Source organism: Vespula pensylvanica, chromosome 11 (genome assembly GCF_014466175.1).
Source record: "Vespula pensylvanica isolate Volc-1 chromosome 11, ASM1446617v1, whole genome shotgun sequence".
NCBI lineage: Eukaryota > Metazoa > Arthropoda > Insecta > Hymenoptera > Vespidae > Vespula > Vespula pensylvanica.
Window position 1 is genome coordinate 5,764,170 of NC_057695.1, and position 25,516 is coordinate 5,789,685.

General features: G+C 28.2%; 4 protein-coding genes across 7 annotated transcripts in view; 2 read left to right on the top strand and 2 right to left on the bottom strand.

The window, feature by feature from the left end:
- The window catches only part of LOC122633036, a 20,536-nt gene extending 19,833 nt beyond the window's left edge, over positions 1–703 (bottom strand). For both annotated transcript variants that reach the window (XM_043820500.1, XM_043820499.1), the window contains exon 1: positions 210–703. The gene's annotated coding sequence lies outside the window, so the exon portion shown is untranslated. The remainder of the gene's footprint in view (positions 1–209) is intronic.
- Positions 704–4,518: 3,815 nt separating this feature from the next.
- On the top strand, positions 4,519–8,255 carry LOC122632853 (cytochrome P450 4C1-like). 2 transcript variants are annotated; one of them, XM_043820095.1, is made up of 13 exons: positions 4,519–4,609; positions 5,178–5,336; positions 5,446–5,555; positions 5,708–5,798; positions 5,872–6,063; positions 6,135–6,228; positions 6,312–6,414; positions 6,502–6,616; positions 6,687–6,802; positions 6,873–6,941; positions 7,036–7,201; positions 7,281–7,460; positions 7,525–8,255. In XM_043820095.1, the coding sequence occupies exons 2-13, from the start codon at positions 5,183–5,185 to the stop codon at positions 7,683–7,685; spliced, it is 1,551 nt and encodes a 516-aa protein (XP_043676030.1). In that variant the 5' UTR covers positions 4,519–4,609; positions 5,178–5,182; the 3' UTR covers positions 7,686–8,255. The 2 variants fall into 2 exon arrangements, with proteins under 2 accessions (XP_043676030.1, XP_043676032.1); XM_043820097.1 differs by having other exon boundaries at positions 6,502–6,607.
- Positions 8,256–10,525: 2,270 nt separating this feature from the next.
- On the top strand, positions 10,526–14,056 carry LOC122632854 (cytochrome P450 4C1-like). The gene is made up of 13 exons (XM_043820098.1): positions 10,526–10,595; positions 11,224–11,382; positions 11,493–11,602; positions 11,717–11,807; positions 11,881–12,072; positions 12,144–12,237; positions 12,321–12,423; positions 12,511–12,619; positions 12,701–12,816; positions 12,894–12,962; positions 13,063–13,231; positions 13,321–13,500; positions 13,585–14,056. The coding sequence occupies exons 2-13, from the start codon at positions 11,229–11,231 to the stop codon at positions 13,743–13,745; spliced, it is 1,548 nt and encodes a 515-aa protein (XP_043676033.1). The 5' UTR covers positions 10,526–10,595; positions 11,224–11,228; the 3' UTR covers positions 13,746–14,056.
- An 899-nt stretch (positions 14,057–14,955) lies between these two features.
- Positions 14,956–24,251, bottom strand: LOC122632882 (facilitated trehalose transporter Tret1). 2 transcript variants are annotated; one of them, XM_043820160.1, is made up of 2 exons: positions 23,968–24,251; positions 14,956–16,561 (listed from the first exon to the last, which is right to left on the bottom strand). In XM_043820160.1, the coding sequence occupies exon 2, from the start codon at positions 16,517–16,519 to the stop codon at positions 15,110–15,112; it is 1,410 nt and encodes a 469-aa protein (XP_043676095.1). In that variant the 5' UTR covers positions 16,520–16,561; positions 23,968–24,251; the 3' UTR covers positions 14,956–15,109. The 2 variants fall into 2 exon arrangements, with proteins under 2 accessions (XP_043676095.1, XP_043676094.1); XM_043820159.1 differs by lacking the exon at positions 23,968–24,251 and adding an exon at positions 16,759–16,919.
- Positions 24,252–25,516: the final 1,265 nt, after the last annotated feature.

Below are 25,516 nucleotides of genomic sequence, written 5' to 3' on the forward strand. Positions count from 1 at the left end.
TTAAGATATAAAACGTTTATTCACCGCGATTATTCAGAAAGGTAAATTCTTGAAAATGTCGAGGAGAATAATAATGAAATACGTCGTAGATATCCTTAATTTGATGGTCAGTTAATTTGTTAAATTTTAATTCTAGGAAATTCTACTACGAAATCGGCACGAAATTATTTTGAAAGGTCCTACGTAAAATTTCTCGGATTTATACGTACCTCCTCGATGAATCGCGTCTACTATCCAGCTTCTTGGTCCCTTGTTTCTTCTTTCTTGTTGGAAATAAGGATATTAACGATGAACATTAGGATAATCGTATATACGGATATCAAGCACGACGTACGAAATATGCGAATGCCTGACCGTCTTTTCTATCACATTTTTAAAGAATTTTTCGATCGTGGACGAAAATATATGGGTTACACAGATCTTAATAGACGTATATTCGAAAAGATGTTTCCATTACAAAGGTTCTCGGTAAACTGACTTACAATGGCTCGGCTCGTCGGTCGATCGTTAATGTTCGTAAACATTCGGGACTGTTTAGATGAAAGCGAAGGTGCAAAAAATCATCTGAGATGATGACGAATCTCTCCAATTATATACGTATAAATGTTTACATACACTCACGTACACAAATACGTTTGAACACTGTACATGTATATATTTTGAAAAATTGTTAATTACATAATTTTTATTGCTCGCATTGGCGAACATAGTGTTATATATATACATGAATGAATGTATTTAGATACATAATATGTGTACGTATAATACATAGCATATATAGTATATATAATACATATACATACGTACATTTCAAATGTGTATATACGTACATAGTACATATACATACATACATACATTACACATTCAAATGGGTATGTATGCAAATATACAGATATATATCTAGATCACAAAAACACGCATACATATATACACTTAGATAAATGTTTCCTATCAGTACTTAAAAGGCACTTAAGAGAAATATAATTACAGGGCCTGGTTAGCTATATTGGTATAAGCAAAACATATAATATATCCGGAAAGCGACAGACCCAGGTTCGAGTCCTGGCCCATATATATCCTTAGGGACCAAAAATTATCTTCACGAATTTTCTACATTCCTAATGGAAAAGGAGTCGCCACCGTCAGACATTTTAGAAATCTTCGCGGAAAACTTTGTTCGTAATTATGTTCGTGATTTATAACATATCATTACGTATATATATCTTTTATACATATCATTGTTGTTTGTAATAGTGATATAAGTATAATAAGTGCCGGACCTATATTACAATCCACGTTCTGAAAGCAGTGGCGTGGGTGTAAGACCGAAGGAAGAGAACCTCGCACATATCTTTTATCAATGGTTTACACTCCAGAGATTTCTCCATACCCTAGGTAGTAACGAGAGAAGAAAAAGGTGCATTGAAGCTGGGGCTATACAGCGTCAAGCAGGATTTTCTCTTTCGACATTTCTTAAGTTGTGAAGAAAACTCTACGCAGCAAGACGAGGATATGATAGAGGTTTGGTGGGGAGGGTGAAAAGTGTGCGACATCGGTCTACATTGGGAACCCTTCGTGCTAAAACGGCATATACAGCGCATGGTCATCATGTCTGTGATATTTATGACAATGAGGAGTACCAAGATGGCTAATGTGTTTTGACGATCACTTTCATTTCCGTTTAGTATTTGTAATAGAAATTCGTTGAGATAATAAATTAGTCCTAAGGAGTTGGGTAGCTCAATAGGTCAGAGCATTCGCCCGGAAAGTGAAAAGATATATCTATGTTTGAATCCTTATTATGATATAATGTATATATCCAGAGCCTTAATTTTTTGCAAGTTCTGTAAACATGAATGAAAGTATTCTCATGGATTGAGATAATCGTCATCAAATTGAAAATGATGACGTAAAACATGTTGAAAAATTATTTAACGCGAAATTAATACACGTTAAACAATTTTAATAGTGAATTTAACGAAGAGTGGTTTAGATAAGTAAACTAATCAGTATTATAAACTGGACAATAAAAAGTAGCGACGGAAGTAATGGACAGAATATTATTGCATATCAGCACTATTGAATCAGAAACGAGTGAAAAAATGCAGGCCAACAATGAATCCAGAACTCAATCATAGGAAGCGTATAGGACGATCTTTAAAAGCTGACATCCTACGGATCTTTTGAAAAATATTTTGAGAAAAGATGACTCGCACAAATCACAATTGTAGTCCTTTTTTCGTTGTTGTTGCATAATGGATAAATACCGATAATATCAATATACTTTGAGTTTTTTCCTCGTACAAATATAACCAATCGTTGTTTCATCATAACATCGATGTTTGAAGATCTTCCAAGTTTTTTGAAAATAACAAGATATTGATGGCTGACTTATAGATTGGTGGATGGTTTTGAAATCGGTGAATGGATTAAAAGATCGATGGTTGTTAGATATCAGTCACTTGATCAGATTTTCTGCCTGGTCATGATGCTTGAGTAATATGATCCAAAAACATAGAAAGTATCGACATAAGTCCGTCAATTGTTTTATCTCTATAATTATAGCTGTAGGAAATAGCAAGACTTGCATTATCGTGATGAACGATAACACGACTTTTTAGATTGCTTCTTCATCGTCGAAAAGTTCCTTTGGATTCGATTGGAAGAACTATTGAAAGTTCAACGAATGTTGATGAGTCCAGTCCAACAGGTTTTTATTTCCAAGTATAACTCTGTTTTAACAATACAGTAAGTAGCAATGATTCCATGGTCGACTATAAAAAGTCTAAATAAGTCCAGACGTTAGAATTATTTTAAGTTTAATCAATTTCGTGACTAGCTGTAATAAATCCAAGCGAGTCCGTATAGTGTTAGGTTCACATTGTAAATATAGGCGAGTGTTGAGATCTACGGAGTATTTCTTACTGCGAACTCCATGGGCCAAATCGTTTATATAGTAACTTTGTACGGTCAACAACTCCCTACTCTCGGAACAACGAAGGCGTGGTTTAGATTTCTAAAATGGTCCTTATTTGATCGATTAATGGCTAAATCCATCTTCTGAGATTTTTAAAAGAGAAAGTTAGTCAAGGGTAGGACAGCTGCAAATATGGACAATGACTTTGCGGGACCATCTGCTTGCATTATATGAAACCATATTTCTTCTAAACAGATATACATACATGACAAAGATTTCTATTCGGTGAATGTTATTTTTGCAGATGAGAAAGTTTCCAGGATGAAAATTTCCACCCATCTATCTATCTTTAACGTCCTTCATATTCACAGAATAGAATCTGAGTCACACGGTTTTAGGATTTTCATATTTGTCCTGGGTGCAGTTACGTATCACGATCAAATGCGAATGGAGAAATGGTTTGAATGTCTACCTGAACATTTTTTCACTCTACACTATTGAGTCCGACGCATCCTCTTTTCTGTTCCCATTACATATCCGATGTGTTCATTTGAATCCTTAGATGGAATAGGAATAAAATATATTCTAATCAAATAACGATAAAAAGCACAATTTGCTTATACGAGCAAGTTCTGCTTATCGATAAAATGGCATAATAGTTTATAATATATAGAGTACAAAAGTTATTTTGATAAGGATAAAGTTATAAATTCTGATACCGCTTCACGATAGTGCATGCATTTGTTTTACGATATTAAAATATAATGCATTAGAGATACTAATTATCGTACTAAATAAAATATGTTAATTGTAGCGTTGTATAGCTTATATAATATGAAAATAGAGTAGAACAGAATAAAAACGAATACGATACTAAGTAAATAATACGAGTTCCACTGATTCGATTGTTCGATTCAATCGAGTTAAACGAGAAAAAAAAAAGAAATAGAAAAATGAAAACAAGAAAAAATGGTAAAATGATTTCGCCAAAGAGAAAAGTCAAATAAAATGTAGGTTTCTTTTTCTTTCTATTTCTACTTCTATGTTTCTACATTTTTCATTCACTTTTTTTTTCTCGCTTCATTGAGTTAAATTTTATGAATTATTATTTATGTTTATATTTCCATTTTTATATTTTCGAATTTAATCAAAACAAACCTTATGTCACTTCATCACATATATTTATAAAATAATTCTGCGATATGCATGTTTTGCATACGTGGGAAAAAAAATATTAATCTAATCGAGGTTTGACCTATTTATTAGTTATATATAAGATATCTTTCATTATAAACATTAATACAAATTTATAAAAAATATCGTTCATGAAGATTTATTATACAGTTAATGTATTTATAAATATTCACTTGTTTACGAAATTGACAGAGTGATAATGATAAAAAAATATTATTTAAAGAAGAGTGGAAGTTTCCGCACTTCCAGTATATGATCATCTTTCATAATAGTGAATCGATTAATTTTTTTTATAAATCATATATTATAAAAATTTAGATTTTAATATGCGTATTTTATTACATGTATTTATCAGTATATAAGAGTAATATTCTATTAGAATTCTTTACTAATTCTTGGGAGTTAATCGCTACACGATCCTTACAGCGATCTAACGGAACTTGTTTTGGAAGTTGATGAACAATTTTATTTCCGAGAGACTACAAAAATTGTAAAAATGTAAGTAAGCTCTTTAATTATCTTGCTTCATTTTATTGTTATATATTGTCACAAGTAATCCTTAATATAGCTTATATAGGTGAGGGTGTTCGTTAATAATTTAAAGGGATAAAAAAAAATGATTTAATTTATGCATTTTTAAATGTTTCATTGATTGTAGTAGTTATATCGATCATTAAAAAATTTAATTATCGATCAAGATAATTAAAATAATACTCTTAATTTAAATAAACTAATTAGTAAAATTTATTCCATAAAATTATACGATCGTGCTAAAATTCTAAATTTGCATTTTTTTTTACTTTTGCATTTGATTGTTAAATCTATGACAGACATGAGAACATTATTTATGTATTTATAACTTTTATCGAGAAACAAAAAAAATTTCTAAATATTGCATTATGCGAATATTAAAGTATTGTATTTATCTGTTTGCATATCAGTAAGATAATTATATTCGTTAATGGCTTTTTAGAATTACACATTTTAAATATATATAAGCAATATATGTTTTTTACAACTTTGTATACGATTATATATTCGGAATTAATATCGTTTTTTTCCACAGATATAATGTTCTTCACGATCTTATTGGGTTTCATTTTATTTTTGCTTCTATTGCATTGCTTTTTAAGATATAGTAGAATGGGAAGAATTTTTAGTAAAATTCCAGGACCTACATCATTTCCCATAGTAGGAAATTTATTTGATTTTCAAGTTCCTACTGGTAAGTTCTTTCGAAACTAATTCACACGAATTATCTTTTAACTTGTGATTCTTCCTATTGATTTGATTGTAGTTTTTACTTAACACAAAATATATTATTTATACTTTAGAAGATCTCCTTCTAAAACTTTGGGAAGTGAATAGACAATATTATCCATTTTACAAACTTTGGTTCTTACGTTATTGCGGAATAATTTTGCTTCATCCGGATGATATTGAGGTAAATAATTAGGATGCAAAAGCACAGCCCACTTCGTATCTTTTTCTCTTTCTCTATCTCTTTCTCTCTCTCTCTCTTACACGTTTCAAGCGTTACATAATCGTTGATATAAACTTAAGGGAAAGAGACAAATACATATAATTTGATCATAGGTACTTATGAGAAGCAGTAAATATATTGAAAAAGGATTAGTTTATCATTTCTTGAAACCTTGGCTATCTAATGGATTGCTAACCAGTTCAGGTAATAATTAGATCAAATATAAATGCTCTTAAAGTGTTTAATAATATTTAACGTTTTGAGTTCCATTTGACAGCTGAAAAATGGCAAATACGTCGGAAGATATTGACACCTGCCTTCCACTTCAATATCCTGAAACATTTCGTTGTCACTTTCAACAACGAGGCACGGTATCTTGTAACGTCCTTGAAAGAGGAAGGGAAAGGAGCTGCTGTAGTTAAAGATTTACAAGAATTTATCAATCAACATACCCTAAACATAATATGCGGTTAATGGTTTAGCTTTTTTTGTTCATTGATCTTTATTAAAGAAAAGTGATTTACAAATGCTCATTTGTAGAAACCGCAATGGGTACCTCTTTGAAGGGGAAGGGCGAATTAGAATCTACGTATCGTAATGCGGTTCGTACTCTTAGCAAAACCGTGGCTTATAGGTAATTAATAATTCTTTTCTTAGAAATAAATTCGATTGTCCGGTAATAGAAATTATATCTAAAGAGAGTCTATCGTTTATCAGATTTGTTAGACCTTGGTATTATCCTGACATTATATTTTCACTTTCGTCAGTTGGTCGATTACAAAAGAAACAATTGAAAATTTTGCACGGTTTTTCGAAAAAGGTATGTTACTCTATCGAACGTGCGAATTATTTTATTCTTAATGAAATTAAATCGTTTAGATTTTTGAAATTGTTTCTTTTCGTTTAGATAATTGCAGAAAGAATACGTTTTCACGAAGAAACTAATGGGAAATATTTACATAACTTTGAAGGAATAGATGAGGATGATGGCTCTTGTGAAGGAACCGAGGATCGTAATAAAAGTATTTCAATCCTTTACTAATAAGAAATTATAATCGTGATAAAATTATCAATCGAGTTTTTCCATAATAGATTCGATGTTCAAGAACCGTCTTGCTCTGCTTGATCTACTTATAGCCAGTTCTTTGAACGGAAATCAAATCGACGAGGAAGGCATTCGAGAAGAAGTCGATACTTTCATGTTTGAGGTAACTTCTAATATATTAATATATTTTGAATTTGAAATAATCAGTGAAAATGGAGAAATAATTTTCCAAGGGTCACGACACTACGGCATCGGCGTTGTACTTTATTTTGAGCCTTTTTGCAAAACACAAAGATGTCCAGGTAATTTTTTCATCGCAAAGATTAACAATACATTGATCGATAAGAGATGCATCTGATATTTACAATGGATAATTAATTATATGTTTATGCATAGGAACGTATAAGAGACGAAGTGAAGCCGGTTATGCAAGAAAATTATAATCTGACAATCTCGATGCTTCAAGAATTTCCGTATTTGGAGAGATGTTTGAAAGAATCACTTCGTTTGTATCCAAGTGTTCATCTTATATTTCGTCATTTGATGCAAGATTTGCAATTAAGTATGCAATATACTTGTACGTCAGATACATTTTCGTTTCATCACTTAATTCAAACGGCTAATCATTTGTTCATTTTCAGAAAATTATTTACTCCCAGCTGGTTCGATTTGTCACATAAACATCTACAGTATTCACAGAAATCCCAAATATTGGCCTAATCCCGAAGTTTTCGATCCCGATAGATTCTTACCAGAAAAAATAAAAGACCGTCATCCTTATTCATATATACCCTTTAGTGCTGGACCAAGAAACTGTATCGGTAAATATTGCACGTAGGTATAAAAAAAGGAATTTAAATAATTGAATCATATCTCTTTTCGTAGGTCAGAGATTTGCCATGCTTGAAATTAAAGTAATAGCAGCATACATATTGTATAACTTTTATTTGGAACCAGTGGATGATCTTGATGACGTAAAAATGAATGCTGATTTTACACTGCATTCAGTTAACCCACTCCGTGTTAAATTTATACCTATAAAATAGTATCTTTCCATATTTTACTTTCTTCAACATTTGTTCAATATTTTTCTTGGTAATCAATCAGGAGATACAAGAGAAGGATTTTTTATATCGTTTAGAATCGATATCTATAGGAGTCCTTGTCTAAGATGTCTATAGGAAAAATTCGAAAGTATTGCGTGAACGCGTGCTAATTATTATTTTCAAGTCGCTCTTTCATTTTAAATAGTTATAAATAATTGTAAATAATTTGAATTTTATATAAATTGCTACACCAAATGTATGTCTATATTATATACTTTGTTTCAAGGCAAACATTTTTTATATAGTATAATCAATAGAAAACGTAATAATAAAATATTTATTTATTCGTATTTCCTGCCCTATCGGAATATTCATTCGTTGGTCTATTTTATTAATATTATTTATTGGTCAATATACATTGTTAAATTATACCGACATAGAAGAATCATTATATTCTTTGCTCTCTAACATTTCTATGTTCGTTATTAATCCTCTTGATACTGTTTTTCTATGCTCGAAATAGAAGAGTTATGTTCTTAATTAATTAGAAATAAATATCGTTAAAAAGTATATAGAAAATTCTTCCTATATCTACATTTATCGATAAATTTATTGAACACCTGCCTTCCATTTCAATATCCTGAAACATTTCATTGTCATTTTCAACAACGAGATACGATATCTTGTAACGTTCTTAAAAGAGACAGGAACTGCTGTAATCAAAGATTTACAAGAATTTATCAGTCAACATATGTTAAACATAATATGCGGTTAGTGATATACCTTTCTTTGATTTTTTTTTCAAAGAAAAATAATTTACAAATAATCATTTATAGAAACCGTCATGAGTACCTCTTTGAAGGAGAAGGCCCAATTAGAATCTAAATATCGCGATGCGGTCCGGTGATTTCAGCAAAATTTTGGCTTATAGGTAACTAATAATTCTTTCATTAAGAATAAATTCGATTGTTCGATAATACGGATTATATCTGAAGAAAGATTTATCGTTTATTAGATTAATAAAACCTTGGTTCTATCTCGACTTTATATTTGCATTCTCATTAGTTGGTTTATCTTTCATTCTTCAAGTGAACACGTGTATACAAGAAAATAATAATCTGACAATACCGATGCTTCAAGAATTTTGAAGAGATGTTTGAAAGAATCACTTCGTTTGTATTCATATTTTATATTCACCTTATATTTTGTCATATGATGCAACATTTGTAAATAAGTATGTAATATTTACTTCCATATCAGATACACTTTGGTTTCATTTATTTATGTATTATATTAATTATATTTAATTTGTAGAAAAAATGAAAGGTTGCGCTTAACTTATTCTTATTTAAAATAAACGCGGATCGTACCGATCGACTCTTTTCAACGTTGTGACTTTATCAATTAATGCGTGAGAGTATAGATGATCAGTTATTTTGATGATTAAGCAATCACCGTATTACGATAATTCTATTTTGCAAAATTTACATCTACTAGCATCGTATATGTAAACAGTCGTATTGCGCGTCTCAGTTAATATAAAAGTTATAAAAAGATAATACGAGGTTCATTGATTAAATTGTTCGTTTTTATCGAATCGAGTAAAAGAGAAAATAAACAGAAAGAACGGAAAAAATGACGTAGACAAAACTAACTTGGTCAAAAATAAATGTCGAGTAAATAATTTTCTCTATTTTTAACTCTCTCTCTCTCTATTTTTCTTTTTATTTTTTAACGTGATACTATATAGAAAATTGAATTTTTAATAAATATTGTTAATTAATAATTAAATGTTCGTTTATAATCGAATTAATAATTAATAATATTTATAAAATAATTGAGTGTTGTCCACTTAAAATAATAATGGTTCTGATAAAAAAAAGAAAATCTGAATCAAATATATATATATATATATATATACTTTACTATATTTATTCTCGTTCTAAAAGATGTATACAAACGATCGGACGAATTTCGATGAAAGAACTAAGAAAAAAAAAAGAAATGTTATGTAAAATAAAAAATTGTAAGATCAAAATTGACATTAATACTATCGATCGATAATGATTCGAAAAAATTTACATATACGATTCATGAAGTTATGTCCTATGAATTTACAGTAATGCGTATCACCAATAAATATTTTTGGAAAAAGAAAATAGAAAAAATTGAAATAACTAAAAAAATGTCGACTTCGTCCGTCAGACTGTATTTATCGCCGTTTAATGTTCACAGTTAAAAATAAGAGAGAATGTCTTCATCTTTTGCAAGGATATGAAAAACCTGACAACGCGTGGGTCACTCGAGTTATCACTGTTATTATATTTACCATTTCATTGGACTAAAAGAAATTGAATTTTTAATTAATGACATCTTATATATATCTACATATATTATTTTTATACATTATTCATAAATTAATTCATAGCTGCTTTTACGTATTTTAATACGGATTTGAAAAATAATCTTTCTAATTTTTATCAATGTTCAATGTCTTAAAGACCTTCGGAAATTGAGTTTATTACAAAAGTACATTACCAATATTCGTAAAGAATGCACGATAAAGATAGTTTATCGTGTTTCTTATTAGATTAATAAGTAAGTAAAAAAATCAAAGTAAGCAAAGTTCATCCGATATAAAGATAGATATAAGAACAACAAATTATTAAAAGCGAAAATTTTCGCAATTTAAATATATAAGTTCAGCATTATTCGAACGTACTAATTATAAATGTTAACGGATACTATTAATTAAATATACGATTGTAATAATATATAAGGACAATGTTCTTTTAATATTAGCTAATTTTTATGAAGAGTTATTCATTTCATGATACAACGATTCAGCGATCCAACGAGGCTTGTTTTGAACGGTTCTATTTTCGAGAAGTTACAGTTAGTGCGAATCATGTAAGTGTCGTACGTGTAGAATAATTTTATTTTTTCACATTTTTGTGATACATTTTTATAAGTAATTATTAATATTGCTTACATGTGAATGTGTGTTTTTTTTTCAATAAATCAAACGAATAAAAGAAATCGATTTGTTTCGTGCATTTTAAAACGTTTTATTGATTTTAGTACTTATATTCATCAAGTTCATCAAGTTTCTTTCATAAAATTTTACGATCGAGTACAAAATTACATATACGTATTTTACGTTTATTAAGATAAGACGTTTTTCGATATCAAAAAACTGTGATACACTTTGAACATGTTCTTCTAAATATTCACTCATCTCATTTTTACATTTTCCTGTTAAATTTATAACAGATATTTGACAATTATTTACATCTTTATAACTTTTATTGAAAAATAAAAGAAAGATCCAAATATCGCAATAACATGATCTTAAAGTATTGTATTTATCTGTTGTTTAATATCTTTGAATTGATCATTAAGACAATTGTATTTTTTAATACGCTTTTTATATTTAAATACGTAAATACACGTAAGCAACAGGTGTTGTTTTTTTTTTATACTTGCATACAATTGTACTTTGATAAAATTTATACAATTAATTTCTCTTTTTCTACAGATATTATGTTTCTTACAATCTTATTGAGTCCAATCTTATTTTTATTCTTATTGCACTGTTTTATAAGATATGGAAGAAAGGGAAGAATTCTTAGTAGAATTCCAGAACCAAAGGCATATCCCATAATAGGAAATATACATCGTTTTCGAGTTGACAATGGTAAGCTCAATCGAATGTAAAATTCGTGCACACGAATTGTCTTTTGATTTGAGATACTTCCTACTCCATGAAATTTTCGCTTAACACAAAATATTTTATTAATATTTTAGAACATCAACTTGAAAACCTTTGGAAAGCCGATAAAGAATTTTATCCAATTTACAAAATATGGAGCTTCTTTTTTTGTTCAATACATCTACTTCATCCGGTTGATATTGAGGTAAATGATTATGAGACAAAAACAGAGTGGTTTTTTTTTTCCCTCTTTTTTTTTAAACGTTAATCATAAGTATAATTTTATGGAAAAGAGAAGATAAATATATTTTCATCGTAGGTACTTATGAGGAGCACTAAATATATCGAGAAAGGAATGCCTTATAAATACTTGAAACCTTGGCTATCTACTGGATTGTTAACCAGTGGAGGTAATTGTTTAGACAAATATAAATTTTCTTGACGTGCTTGATAATATTTAACGTTTCGAGTTTCATTTGACAGGTAAGAAATGGCAAACACGTCGGAAGATATTGACACCTGCCTTCCACTTCAATATCCTGAAACATTCCGTTGTCACTTTAAACAAGGAGGCACGGTATCTCGTAACATCCTTAAAAGAGGAAAGCAAAGGAGTTTCTGTAGTTAAAGATTTACAAAAATTTATCAGTCAACATACTTTAAATATAATATGCGGTTAGTGGTTTAGCTTTCTTTGCTCATTGATCATTATCAAAGAAAAGTGATTTACAAATGTTCATTTGTAGAAACCGCCATGGGTATTTCTTTGAAAGGGAAGGGCGAATTAGAATCTAAATATCGTGATGCGATTCATGAATTCGGCAAAACCGTGGCTTATAGGTAATTAATAATTCTTTCATTAGGAATAAATTCGATTGTCCGGTAATAGGAATTATATCTAAAGAAAGTTCGTCGTTTATCAGATTTGTCAGACCTTGGTATTATTCTGACATTATATTTTCACTTTCGTCAGTTGGTCGATTACAAAAGAGACAATTGAAAATTTTGCACAGTTTTTCGAAAAAGGTATGTTACTCTATCGAATGCGCAAATAATTTTATTCTTAATGAAATTAAATCGTTTAGATTTTTGCAATTGTTTCTGTTTGTTTAGATAATTACAGAAAGGATACGTTTTCACGAACAGACCAACAGGAAATATTTATATAATCTTGCAGAAATGAATGAGAATAACATATTTTCTGAAATACCCGAGGACAATAGTAAAATAGTATTCTAATTGTTTAATAGCGTTAATGAATTATAATCTAGATAAAATTATTAATTGAGTTTTCCCGTAATAGATCCAATGTTCAAGAACAAACTTGCTCTGCTTGATCTACTTATAGACGCTTTTCTGAATGGAAATCAAATCGATGAGGAAGGGATCCGAGAAGAAGTCGATACTTTTATGTTTGAAGTAAATCCTATTATGCTAATCTACTTTGAGTAATAAGAAAAAGTGAAAAAAATTATTTACAAAAATAATTTTCGTAGGGTCACGATACTACGGCAGTGGCATTGTGCTATGTTCTGGGCCTTTTTGCAAAACACAAGGATGTTCAGGTAATGTTTTCAATACAAAAGCTTAATAAAGCATTGATCGATATCTTGATAGATGCGTTTGATATCTCTAATAAATAATTAATTATCTATTCATACGTAGGAACGTATAAGAAACGAAGTGAATACAATTATGCAACAAAATGATTACAAACTGACGATCTCAGTCCTTCAAGAATTTTCATATTTGGAAAGATGTTTAAAAGAATCACTTCGTTTGTATCCGAGTGTTCATAGTATATTTCGTCATTTGACAGAGGATTTGCAACTAAGTATGCGATATATTTATACCTCAGATATACTTTCTTTTTTAGTTATTTGATTTAAATGATGAAACACATTAAAACATATTAATTTTTAGAAAATTATTTACTCCCAGCTGGTTCGATTTGTTGCGTGAACATCTATAGTATTCACAGAAATCCAGAATATTGGCCTAATCCCGAAGTTTTCGATCCCGATAGATTCTTACCAGAAAAAATAAAAGGACGTAATCCTTACTCATATATCCCGTTTAGTGCTGGACCGAGAAACTGTATTGGTAAAATATTGCTTGAAGAATTAAGAGATATAGATCGAAACAATTGTATATTTGTTTTCAGCAATATCGTCTTTCTTTTCGTAGGTCAAAGATTTGCAATGCTCGAGCTTAAACTAATAGTAGCTTACATCTTGCATAACTTTTATTTGGAACCAGTGGATCAATTTGATGATATTAAAATAATAGCAGACCTTACTTTGAGCTTGCTCAAACCATTTCGTGTTAAATTTGTACCAATAAAATAGTTTTATCTTATTTGCACGTTTATATTTTCTTCAAAATGAAATAAAACGAAATTAAAACTGTTCGTGATTTATTTATGATCGTTTAATGAAATATAAGATTTTTATTTTATCTGTATGTATTTAAATATTAAAATGATTTAAGATGTACAAATAAATTTTATTTCTAATTTCATTTACTTTAAGACGAGTAATCGAAATTTTGAAATTTACCTTTGTCAACATTTAAATTAGTCCTGCGAAAATCAACCTATTCTATTAATATTACTACGATGTATTTAAACGAATTAATTATAATAGAAATTTTTGTGAAACTCGTTTATTTCCCTTTTATTTTTCATTGATTCGTTTCGTTATTGCACTCTGTCATTCCAATCTGTTCCTCTCTCTTTTCTTTTTAGTCTATTTCTCTCATAAAATTATTTATATATCGTTATGAAGAAACGCAAATATAATCGTGAGTGAAAGTGTTACTCTTTTCATTTTTTTCCTTTATATTGTTTTCACAATAATTTTTTATAAAAATAAAATTGTTTTAATGATCTATCGATCATTAAAATTCATGCCCCACAGATATTTTTATTAGCAATTTAGAACAAGAATTATGATAAATGATTTGTGATATGTAATATGTTATATAGTGATTTGTAATATGTTAGAACGTATTAATAAATTTTTGTAAGATTTACTTTTTCAATTCATTTATTCATTGTAATTTATCTCATATTATAATGGATAAATAGAAACAGAAAAATATTCACATGAATATATATATATATATATATATATATATATATATATATATATATATATAGATTTATAGGAAAAATAGTACTCCTTACATGATCTTAAAAATACGCTTCTAAATGCTCGGCAGATTTGCTATTTGTCCAAATAAAGATAGAATTAATTTATATCCTTACAAATACATAAAATTTTAAACACTAAATTTTCAGTGGATATATATTAAATATTAGTATCAAAGATTTTCTGCTTCGACCGAACTCATAATTATTTAATGGCAGGAATTTTGAAAGACATTTTAAAAATTAATTTCGTTTAAATACTAATTACAATTATAATCATAGCAATATATATTATACAATTTTGAATAAAAGAGTTGATAATGTTAAATATCTTATACGTTTATTTAAACGATTATAAATGGTACAGAATATATCTCTTTTATTATAAATAATATTATATATATATATATATATATATATATATATATATATGCATATATTCGTCTAAAACATATTACAGACTTTCAAAATTTACAAAAGAATCAGTCTTGCAATATGGAAACGTTTAATCTCTTACATAAAAGTGTATTTTACATATTAGAGATTTCTTCTAATACCTAACTATGTATTTAATTCACGTTGGATTTGTTCTAATGTCTTTCCTTTTGTTTCTGGAACCAACAATAGGACAAAGGCGATACCAATACCACAAATCAGTGAAAATAACCAAAATGTACCATAAGATTGTAAAGCATTGTTTAAATTAGAATAAATTTTAGTAACAATAAATGCCATTAACCAATTCAATAAGCAAGCGCTACTGCCAGCAATACCTTTGATTTCTGGAGCAAAAAGTTCTCCAATCATCATCCATGGAAGAGGACCAAATCCAAGTGAAAATAAAATGATAAAAACGCAAACAGATAAAAGAGGTAACCAGCCTATATTACTTGTATCTGTTACTGTCGTAAGATAGAAGTAAATACCAAGTATGAGGGTACATAAAAACATAGCAACAATAGATATTAAAAGCAATAATCTTCTACCTAAACGATCAACTATCAATGTACTAACAAATACTGCACCTACTTGCATTGCACCTACTATGATACTAGCTACATCAGGTTTAAGAGAACCACCTGCTGAGGAAAATATAGAACCAACATAAAATATAATAGCATTTACTCCGCTCAATTGTTGAAATAACATAAGGCCATACGATATTATTATAGCTTTAATACAAGCTTTTGATTTCAATGCTGTTAGAAAAGATACTTTGTTTCTTCTAGATTCTTCTAGTGCCTCTTTTTGTACAGTTAATTCTGGTTCTACATTATATTGATTTCCGCGAAGTCGAATATAACTTGCTCTAGCAGCATCTTCATTTTCCTTCATTAAATAAAATGTAGGAGTTTCAGGCATGAAGAAGAATATTACACAAAAGATTAATGGCACAGTCGCAGATATAATGGATAGGTAAAACATATCTACGCAGGTACCTAGAAGGTAAGCTAGTAGAATACCTACAGAGAGAAGTAACTGAAAATATGAACCCACACTTCCACGAATTGCACTTTCAGCTATTTCTGCGGTATACATTGGAGCTGTCACACAAAAAGCTCCACCGCTAAGACCTGTAATAAATCTTCCAACATAAAACATAGTTACAGAATTGGCAAAGATAATACATAGCCAGCCAATTGTAAAAGGAACTGTGAGTATTAACATAGAAATCCTTCTTCCTATTATATCTGAAAGAATACCAATCGGTATACACACTACTGCAGCGCCAAGTGGCGTGAACGCTCCGATCCATGAAAACTCTTCTGAAGTAATAGAGAAACCATATGTAGCTGCTAAATTGACACCATTTGTTCCAGCTGGTGAAGTCCATCCTAATGTCATTCCTGCTGCCACTGCTCCTAATGTAGCTGCTAAACTTGCGATATATTGAGGAAGCCTTTTTGCTTTAATCGTTTGTCCAGCTTGGGAAACAAGGGTTTCTTGAGAAATTCCTGTTTTTTCTGCCATATTGCTTTGAGTATTTTGTAGTAATGGTGTTTTGTCGCTTGCCTAAAAAATAAAGAAATATTTTATTGGATACTTAATAAATGACGGTATATATTAATAAACTTTAACCATAAATTAACACAATATAAATATCAAGCAAAGATCAAACTATGCAACATAGCCATTAATATCCTATTCAATAACAATATTATAATGTAATATATAATAAAAATGATTTTTATTATTTAAAAAGTACAAACCTGAGTGTAATCAGACACATTTGGTTCTGATTCGTAAACATTTTCCTCAATCATTTTGATTGTATTATTTTAACAAATTATTATGAAAATCAATAAAAATTTTAAGCCCCCAACAATCACTGCTACGTCGAATATAATCGAACGTAGCAATATTCTTTGTAATATTCTTTGTATTATCTCATAACATAAAAAAGACTATTTTCGACAATGCAAATAGCTTTGACGTTGCATAAGCTAATTAAATATTTTGTACTATTTTCGTGTAATAATAATCTAATCTATGAAGATTATAATATCGCATAAGTCGACGTAGCATACTACGATTCTGACACAATACAATATCGTTCACAAGAAATATTGTAAATAAAGAACTTGTTACTTTTACTCTTTCGAGAAACGATCTTTAATATCGTTGATCGATAAGGTAGTGCAATTCAATATTTCAGAAAAACACAACTGTCTTCGAAAAGAGTTTCATTTAACGATTAAATAACAATTTGAAGTAACGTTATTATTCGATAATAGTGTATTTTTCTGAGTATATATGCGAATATTAAGTTTTGTCGATTTGTAAAATAAAATCAGCAAATTCAAAATATTCCATCATATCGCGTTGTGACGTAAAATATCGATTGATCGTCGATAATAAGGCAATCTTTATTTACAATCAAAGATGGCGCTGTTGTTAATTGCGAGCGAATTCCAAGCAACAAAACTCGGTGCGATTTCGTTTTCTATCATTTTCATAGAACTGAATTGTTTATTCTTTTGTAACTTTTTTATTTGCGAGGATCGCGTACGAAAACAAATAATATATATATATATATATATATATATATATATATATACGTTCGTTTATCTTTCAAATACTTTCTACCAAGAATGGTATAAAAGGAAATTGTTGCAAAATTCTAAATAAATATTCAAGAAAAAGAAAAAGAAGAAGAAAAAGAGAAGAAAAAGAAAAAGGAAAAAAAAAAAATTAAATCGGTGCAAAGTTAAATGTTTTACCTCAAATCTTTTCTCTTCATAATTGACCTTGATAAATTAAAGAAGATTGCATCACAGGATCATATATCATTATAAAACTTAACTCGTCTTTTGACATGTTTCCTTTTTTTCTTCTTTTTAAGTTTCGAACTTGTTTAAAAAAAGAAGGAAGTTTCGAATCCGTTTTCCGTTTTTCATCGAATCAAGCAGACTTTTATTTTCCGAAAGTCGATATCCTTCTATCACTCTTCTTCGAAGGTAGGATGCGTTTGATATAAGGCTGTTAAATGTTGTCTCGAGAGACCGAAAGAGAGAGAGAGAGAGAAAGAAAGAGTGAGAGGGAGAGAAAGAGAAAGAGAAAGAGAAAGAGAGAGAAAGAGAGAGAGAGAGAGAGAGAGAGAGAGAGAGAGAGAGAGAGAGAGAGAGAGTCGATTGTCCCAATTCCTGGCGGAAATCGATAGCTACGGCGTAAAATTTATTTGCAAATGCGGGTGAACTAAAATTCACGAAAACTCTCTCTTCCTCTTTTACTCTTTCTCATTCGACTATAGCCAAAGAAGCTTCGAAGGATCACTGAACCGTGGCGCTGGAGTTCCTTGCAAATGTTTACTCTATTTTATCGTAAATCAAGTTCGATTATAATTTAAGGCTCGTTATTTCTTAAGTATTGTTTTTTTATATGTGTAATTTATATATGTGTAATCTATATATGTGTAATTTATTGTGTAATATACGTGTCGTAATTATATGTGTTGTTCTGTGCATTCAAAGAAAAACAAAAAGAAAGGGATATATCCATTCAAAAGTCTTTCGAGTTCTTCGAAGAGTTTTATATGAAATTTTGAGAAACTCATCTTATAAAAGGTAATATCAATTTTTTTTTGTTGGTTTATTTGTTTCTTCGATGATTGTTCTTTTTGAGTATCTCTGAAGATAAATTAGTCTTATAAAAAGAGGAACATTTCTTCTCGATAAAGTACAAAAACTTGTGTATCGCTTTACATATAACCTCGAATAATTGTTGAAAAGTTTCCAAAATGGCGGGTAATAATTAATTTTACGAAATTATTACGATACATTATATAAGAATAATATATAATCATAAGAATAAGAAAAAGGAAGTTAAAACTCAAAGATTGATTATTATTCCAAGAATATATGTCATTGGGTCTTGACCTTGAATGCAAGATCTTTGACATTATCACGAAGATTAAGATTGAATGATAAAGAGACAAAATTTCTTATAACGTAATTCGCAGATATATATATATATATATAAATATATAAATATATATAAATATATATATATATATATATATGTATGCATGTATATGTACATGCATAATCTATTTTCACATATGTCTGTACATGCCTGTTGTACGTATAACCTAACTCATATAGTATTTGTTAAAATCTTGATGATCTTATTTGCTTCTTTCCTTTTATATTTACGTCATATCCATACCATAAAAACACATTTTTATTCGTTTATAGATAACAACAGAATTAACTAATAAAAATAACGAGATAAAGAGAGAGAGAGAGAGAGAGAGAGAGAGAGAGAGAGAGAGAGAGAGAGAGAGAGAGAGAGAGAGAGAGAGAGAGAGAGAGAGAGAGAGAGAGAGAGAGAGAGAGAGAGAGAGAGAGAGATAGAGAGAGAGAATGTTTTAATTCCTTGCATGTTCATTACTTTTATTTTTTTTTTTTTCTTATACATATATCTATACCTAAATCAGTTAAGAAAATAAATACGAGATATAAATCTCGTGATGAATTATTAGAAATTATTTTGTTTAGACTTTGTTAGATAACTTTTATTATATAATCTCAATAAGAAATAACGATATTTCATCTAAGCTATAGAAATTGAATACAAAGTTCATTTCGTTTTCGTTAAAAATTATCTTCGATTCAAAATGGCTCCTCGAATTTCATGAAAATAATAAGAAACATTAATTGTTATCTATATAAGAAATAATTTACCTATTTTTCTTTTTTTTTTCTCTAAAGAAAAAATTACGATAATAATAATAATAATAATAATAATAATAATAATAATTATTATTATTATTATTATTATTATTATTAACTATATTAACTATGAAATTTATCTGCAAATAAAATTTGTGAAAACGTTCATCATCAAAACTTCATCGATCTTTTGATAATAATTCTCTCTTTCTTATCTCTTTTATCTATTGTTATAATATAATCATAAATGATATAATAATATTAATAGATAATATATATATATATATATATATATATATATATATATATATATATCAATAATTTCTCTCTATCTTTGTCTCTTCCATTTGTTTGATCATTTTTTTCCCTCGATGGAAGAAAACTATTTATTTTCTCGAATCAACGAACGTTCTTCTTCACGTTTTTCTTCTGAAACATTGCAATCATTTTTCATACATGAAACGATCATCTTTCATGTTTCTTCTCTCTCTCTCTCTCTCTCTCTCTCTCTCTCTCTTTCGTGGTTTTGAAGCATCTGTCAAGACAATCCCTGATTTTCTTCCATGCTCGCGAAAACAATGTTTCCCTCGGAATATTCTTTTCTTCCATCACTTTTCTTTCTATTCGTACATTGTTTATTTGTCTCTTTCTTTCTCTTTCTTTATTTTCTTTTTACGAATCCCACTGCAGCTGCTGCTGAACTTTCTTATGCGAAACTATTTCACTGATCGTAATAAAAGAAAAAAGGAAAAGAAAAAAGGAAAAGAAAAAAGAAAAGAAAAACTGCAAGAAAAAAGAAAAATATAAACGAGTGTCAAAGTTGATAACAGTATAATGTAAAAAGAAAGAAATTGTAATGCTTAATGGGTGAAATTAATATAAATAATGGTGTTAATCTTTTATAATACCACGTAATTTTATTGTCATATATTTATTTATTCATATTATTTCGTATCTCGAAATTAAAATTATTAAATATATATATATATATATATATATATATATATATGTATAAGAAATTGTTAATTTTTGATACAACGTGCATTTTTCATATGTGATTTTCACGCGAATCCGACAATTGCTTCATCGATTCGATTTGATTATATATTCTTTTTTTTTTCTTTTTCTATTTCTCTCATCCTGTAACGATCGCATAGCTAAGATTTCATTTTCGCGCTAACTTGAAACGATCTTGTAATCAATTTTGCGATGAGCTTTATGTAAGATGTTCACAAACGTGTCCGAGTAAACTAGATTTTAATTGCTTAGCACGATGTAATTTCTTTCCTGCTTGTACATTGCTTGTCGATCTTAATTCTATTTTATGCAATGAGATCAACATTATATCTTGTATAGATTATCTACAAAGACAAAAGAGAGAGAGAGAGAGAGAGAGAGAGAGAGAGAGAGAGAGAGAGAGAAAAGAAAGGACAAAGTACTTACGAACAACGATCTCTATTTCTATTGATAACGTTGCTGATAAAAATTCCAACTGTTATACTGATAACAAATCGATTATCAAGAAAATTTTTATATATTTTTATAACTAATAGTACTATATATATATATATATATATATATATATATATATATATATCATATAAAAAATATCTTGGTTTCTTAAAATAATCTTAGATTCTTAATTTGTCGATTATATTATTTATATTATTCAATTAATTAAAAATAACAAGAGAAATTATATGAATAATATAAATACGATGCATATTTAAAGTATTTAAATTCTATACTCTGTACATTACTTTCATATTTTATATATATATATATATACACACACACATATATATATATGTATGTATTTATTATTATTATTATTAAATTAGTTAATATATATATTTATATTATAAATACATATTACAAAATTTTATGTTGACTTGATATAATGTGCATTTTAATGTAGTCAACATAAAATTTTCCTTTCTCGAAGATTTTCCTCTTATTTTTTTTTCTCTTTTATTTTTTTTCTTTTCGTTTTCCTTTTTATAAGAAGGAAAGAAGATCGAATACTAATTTCTCGTCCCGACGCGACGTCTGCAAAGATTATCGCGGTATTCCTTTTTATTGACTTTCTGTCAGATGCAACCGATGAGTAGATCTTGAAAAGCAGCCAACAGATGAGATCTCTCGTATATGAAAAAAATAAAGAAAAAAAGAAGAAAAAAAAAAAAAGAAAAATAAATAGTGGAAACGGCTACGCTTCTACCATTTTAATTACGATACTTTCCTATTGTCGAAATTATAACTTTTTTCCCTCTCTCTCTCTCTCTTTTTTTTCTTTATTTTTCATTCGTGTATATTTATTTAAAATCAAATTATAAATCGTTCATTAATCGACTTAAGACTTTTTTTCTTCAAAGTAAAACAAACGTTCGATTTTTAATAATGTTAATTTTTCATAATTTATAATGAGATTCTGTTTTTATCGAGAAAATAATCAAAATATATTTGTTATTAATATATTTAATAATAGAGTGTAATTAATGCATTTGAATTCTCTGCTCGTTTTTATGATATTAGATATATAATCTATATTAGATTAAAGTAATTATTTAAAGAATGAAATATTCGATTAATAATCGAATTAAATAATTTCGATTAAAGCTTGTCTTTTTCTTTATTCTTTTTTTTTTTTTGTTTTGTTTTCGTTTCGAATTAAACGTAAGAAAAGTTCTATCTGTTCTAATCAAAGCTTTTCATTTCGAGTTTATAATTTAATAAAGAAAGTTATATTAGGAAAGTTAGTTTAATTTAATATTAATTCAGGATAATAAATATCTCTATTATTAGTGGTATTTCGTACAATTAAGATTATCCTTTAACAGTTATTACGATCTATTTGAATATTATCTTTTGATTTATTTATATTAATATGCATTAATTAATTAATTTGTAAAATTCCACGCAACCGTGTATTTTAATGACGAGAAAAACTTTTGGTACGTATATATATACATTATACATAAACATAAAAATAAAATAAAAATAAATTTCGTTGTCCATTCGAAGAAATATTACGAGAGGATCCGTGAAAGGAGTATCTCATTAAAAGGATTCGTTAAGAAAAAGAAATATAAATAAAAAGAAAAATAAAAGGAAAAGGAAAGGAAAGGAATTCAATGTTCACAAAAGTTCGTGACGATCTCTCTTCTCATAACGTTTTATTTTCTTTTCTTTAATTCTTTTTCTTTTAAAGAAAAAAAAAAAAAAAAAAAAAAAAAAAAAAAAAAAAAAAAAAAAAAAAAAACAGAAGGAAGAAAAAAGAAAAAATAATAAAAAATAAAAAGCTTGAAACGAAAGAAGACGAGGCCAAAAAACGAACGTATTACCCACACACACACACACACACACACACAAACATGTATTATATGTATATATTTACTTAACACGTAATAGCATGCACTTAGAAATAAACGTATGTACTACTTATGCAAACGAAAGTTATTAACAAAAGGTAAATATTAGATAAAAGATGCGCGGACAAAAAAGATAGAGATAAGGTTAAGAGAATTAGTATGAATTTAAAAATCGCATAATCGCGAAATAATAAACAGCTATAATAATAATGAAAAAGAAACAAAAAAGAGAAATAGAAATAATGTATTGAAAGAAAGAAGGTATTTAAGAAAAAAACAAAAAAAAAAAAGGAAAGATGATTCACGAGAGAAAATATATATTAGACACATTGAAATTAAAAAAGAGATATAACGAAGAATTAAAAAAGGATATAAAAACGAGATATTTGTGATAAGTATACGTATATATCAGAAATATATATATATATATATAAATAAATATATATACTAGAAAAAAGTAATAAAAAAAAACAAAGAAAGAAAAGAATAAAAGTATAAGAGTAATGAAAAGCAAAAAAAAAAAGAATGAATGAATGAATAAATAAATAAATAAATAAATGATATCTACGAAAACGAGATATTCAAATGAAAGAAAAAAAAAAAAAAAAAAAAAAAAAAAAAAAAAAAAAAAGAAAAGAAAAGAAGAAAAAAGAAAGAACGAAACGAAAGAAAAAAGAAAACGAAGATATCAGAGAATAAATATGAAAGGAGGAATAATAAACGGATAGAAATGACAGTAGTAAAAAAAGCAAAAAGAAAAAGAAAAAAGAAAAACAAGCAAAAAAGCGTATTAAAAAGATAAAAGAAAGAACAAAATTAATGTAAAAAAGACGAAGTAGTAGAAGGAGAAGAAGAAAAAGAAAAAGAAGATACATACACGATAATAGCCGAGAAAAAGATTGTTGTCCTTTTAAATCCTATAAAGCATCTCGTTGAATGGCCCAATTTGTTGATTTATTAATTTCCTCGTTATAGTCACTTGATACTCCAATGAACGTTTACGAGCGTTTGACGTAATCTTTTAACGAGATGTAATAATTGACATAAAGTCTTTACCTTCGACTACTGCCTTCGACACTTTTCAAACGATAAATTGTATTTACTCGTTGCCGATCCGTCCTTTTCCGTTTTCATCCCGTTACGGAATATGGCATTTTAGTATTTTAGCTCCCAGCTTTGTTATTTTCCCCTTCTCTCTGTTTCTCTCTCTCTTTCTCTTTCTCTCTCTCTCTCTTTCTTTTTCTTTCTTTTTTCTTTCTCTCTCTCTTTCTCTCTCTCTCCCTTTTACATATACACACACACACACACATATATATACACACACATTTACACTCGTATATATACATACTGAAATACTACTACGTACTATTCTCGTCAGACCGAAATCCTTATCTCTCTCCTTCCTACTGGTTCTGTCTTATCAATTTGAATCCCCACCTTTTTTCTCCTACCACTTCTCCTCTACAAGTAAGTTTATTTTTCCGATAATATTGCTTACTCGTGGAATGTGGAAATAATAATGTAATGAGAAAATCCTATCGAACGAGTTATTTGATATAAATGTATGTATTATCGAATCAAACGAAAGTATTATTCAATGCGAAAACATTATGCAGCAAATATTTATATATTTTATTTTCCAAAATTGTAATGATATTTTATATATATATATATACATATATATATATATATATATATATATATATATGTACGCATATTATTGAATGAAAGGAGAAATGTGGAACGTGAAAATAATAAATGAAAATAGTGTCGAACGACATATTTGATCTATATACATTATATATATATATACACATACAGACATACATATATATGTATGTATATATATATATATTTATTTATTTATATTTTATTATATATGTATGTGTATTATGCGAATCAAATCAAATTTTTAAAAAATGATACAAAATGTATTCATCTTATTTTTTCCGACTATCATTGATACATTTGATTAATTATTACTTAGTCGTGGAATGTGCAAATAATAATGCAATAAAAACCATAACGAATTATGCATTTGATTTATACACACACATACGTACGCACTTATACATACATATGTTAACTATTCAATTAACTATTCAATTAAACCAATATGTTATTCAACGTGAAAAAATTATAAGAATTTTATACTAAACTAAAATTCTATTTTCTTCGAATTATCATCATGTCAAACGATGTGAAACTAACACTACAAGGTTATTTCGTCAACAATAACATCAACAATAACAATAATTTCGCTTTTAGAAAAAAATTATTACAATGATTTTTTCGTACGTTCATTATGTACGATTCATTGTAGATTTTTGTAGATACATTCATATATCGATTATACGTATGTCGACATATTTTACCTATTGGACCATGACACGATAATATGAAACATGTATTCTCAGTTTAATAAA

Coding starts and splice junctions, on each gene's coding strand:
- LOC122632882 (XM_043820159.1), bottom strand. CDS start 16,812: ATGATTGAGGAAAATGTTTACGAATCAGAACCAAATGTGTCTGATTAC. Junction 16,562..16,758: donor ATGTGTCTGATTACACTCAG/GTTTGTACTTTT, acceptor TTTATTTTTTAG/GCAAGCGACAAAACACCATT.
- LOC122632853 (XM_043820095.1), top strand. CDS start 5,183: ATGTTCTTCACGATCTTATTGGGTTTCATTTTATTTTTGCTTCTATTG. Junction 5,556..5,707: donor TTCATCCGGATGATATTGAG/GTAAATAATTAG, acceptor ATTTGATCATAG/GTACTTATGAGAAGCAGTAA. Junction 6,229..6,311: donor AGCAAAACCGTGGCTTATAG/GTAATTAATAAT, acceptor ATCGTTTATCAG/ATTTGTTAGACCTTGGTATT.
- LOC122632854 (XM_043820098.1), top strand. CDS start 11,229: ATGTTTCTTACAATCTTATTGAGTCCAATCTTATTTTTATTCTTATTG. Junction 11,808..11,880: donor TGGATTGTTAACCAGTGGAG/GTAATTGTTTAG, acceptor TTCATTTGACAG/GTAAGAAATGGCAAACACGT. Junction 12,073..12,143: donor TACTTTAAATATAATATGCG/GTTAGTGGTTTA, acceptor GTTCATTTGTAG/AAACCGCCATGGGTATTTCT.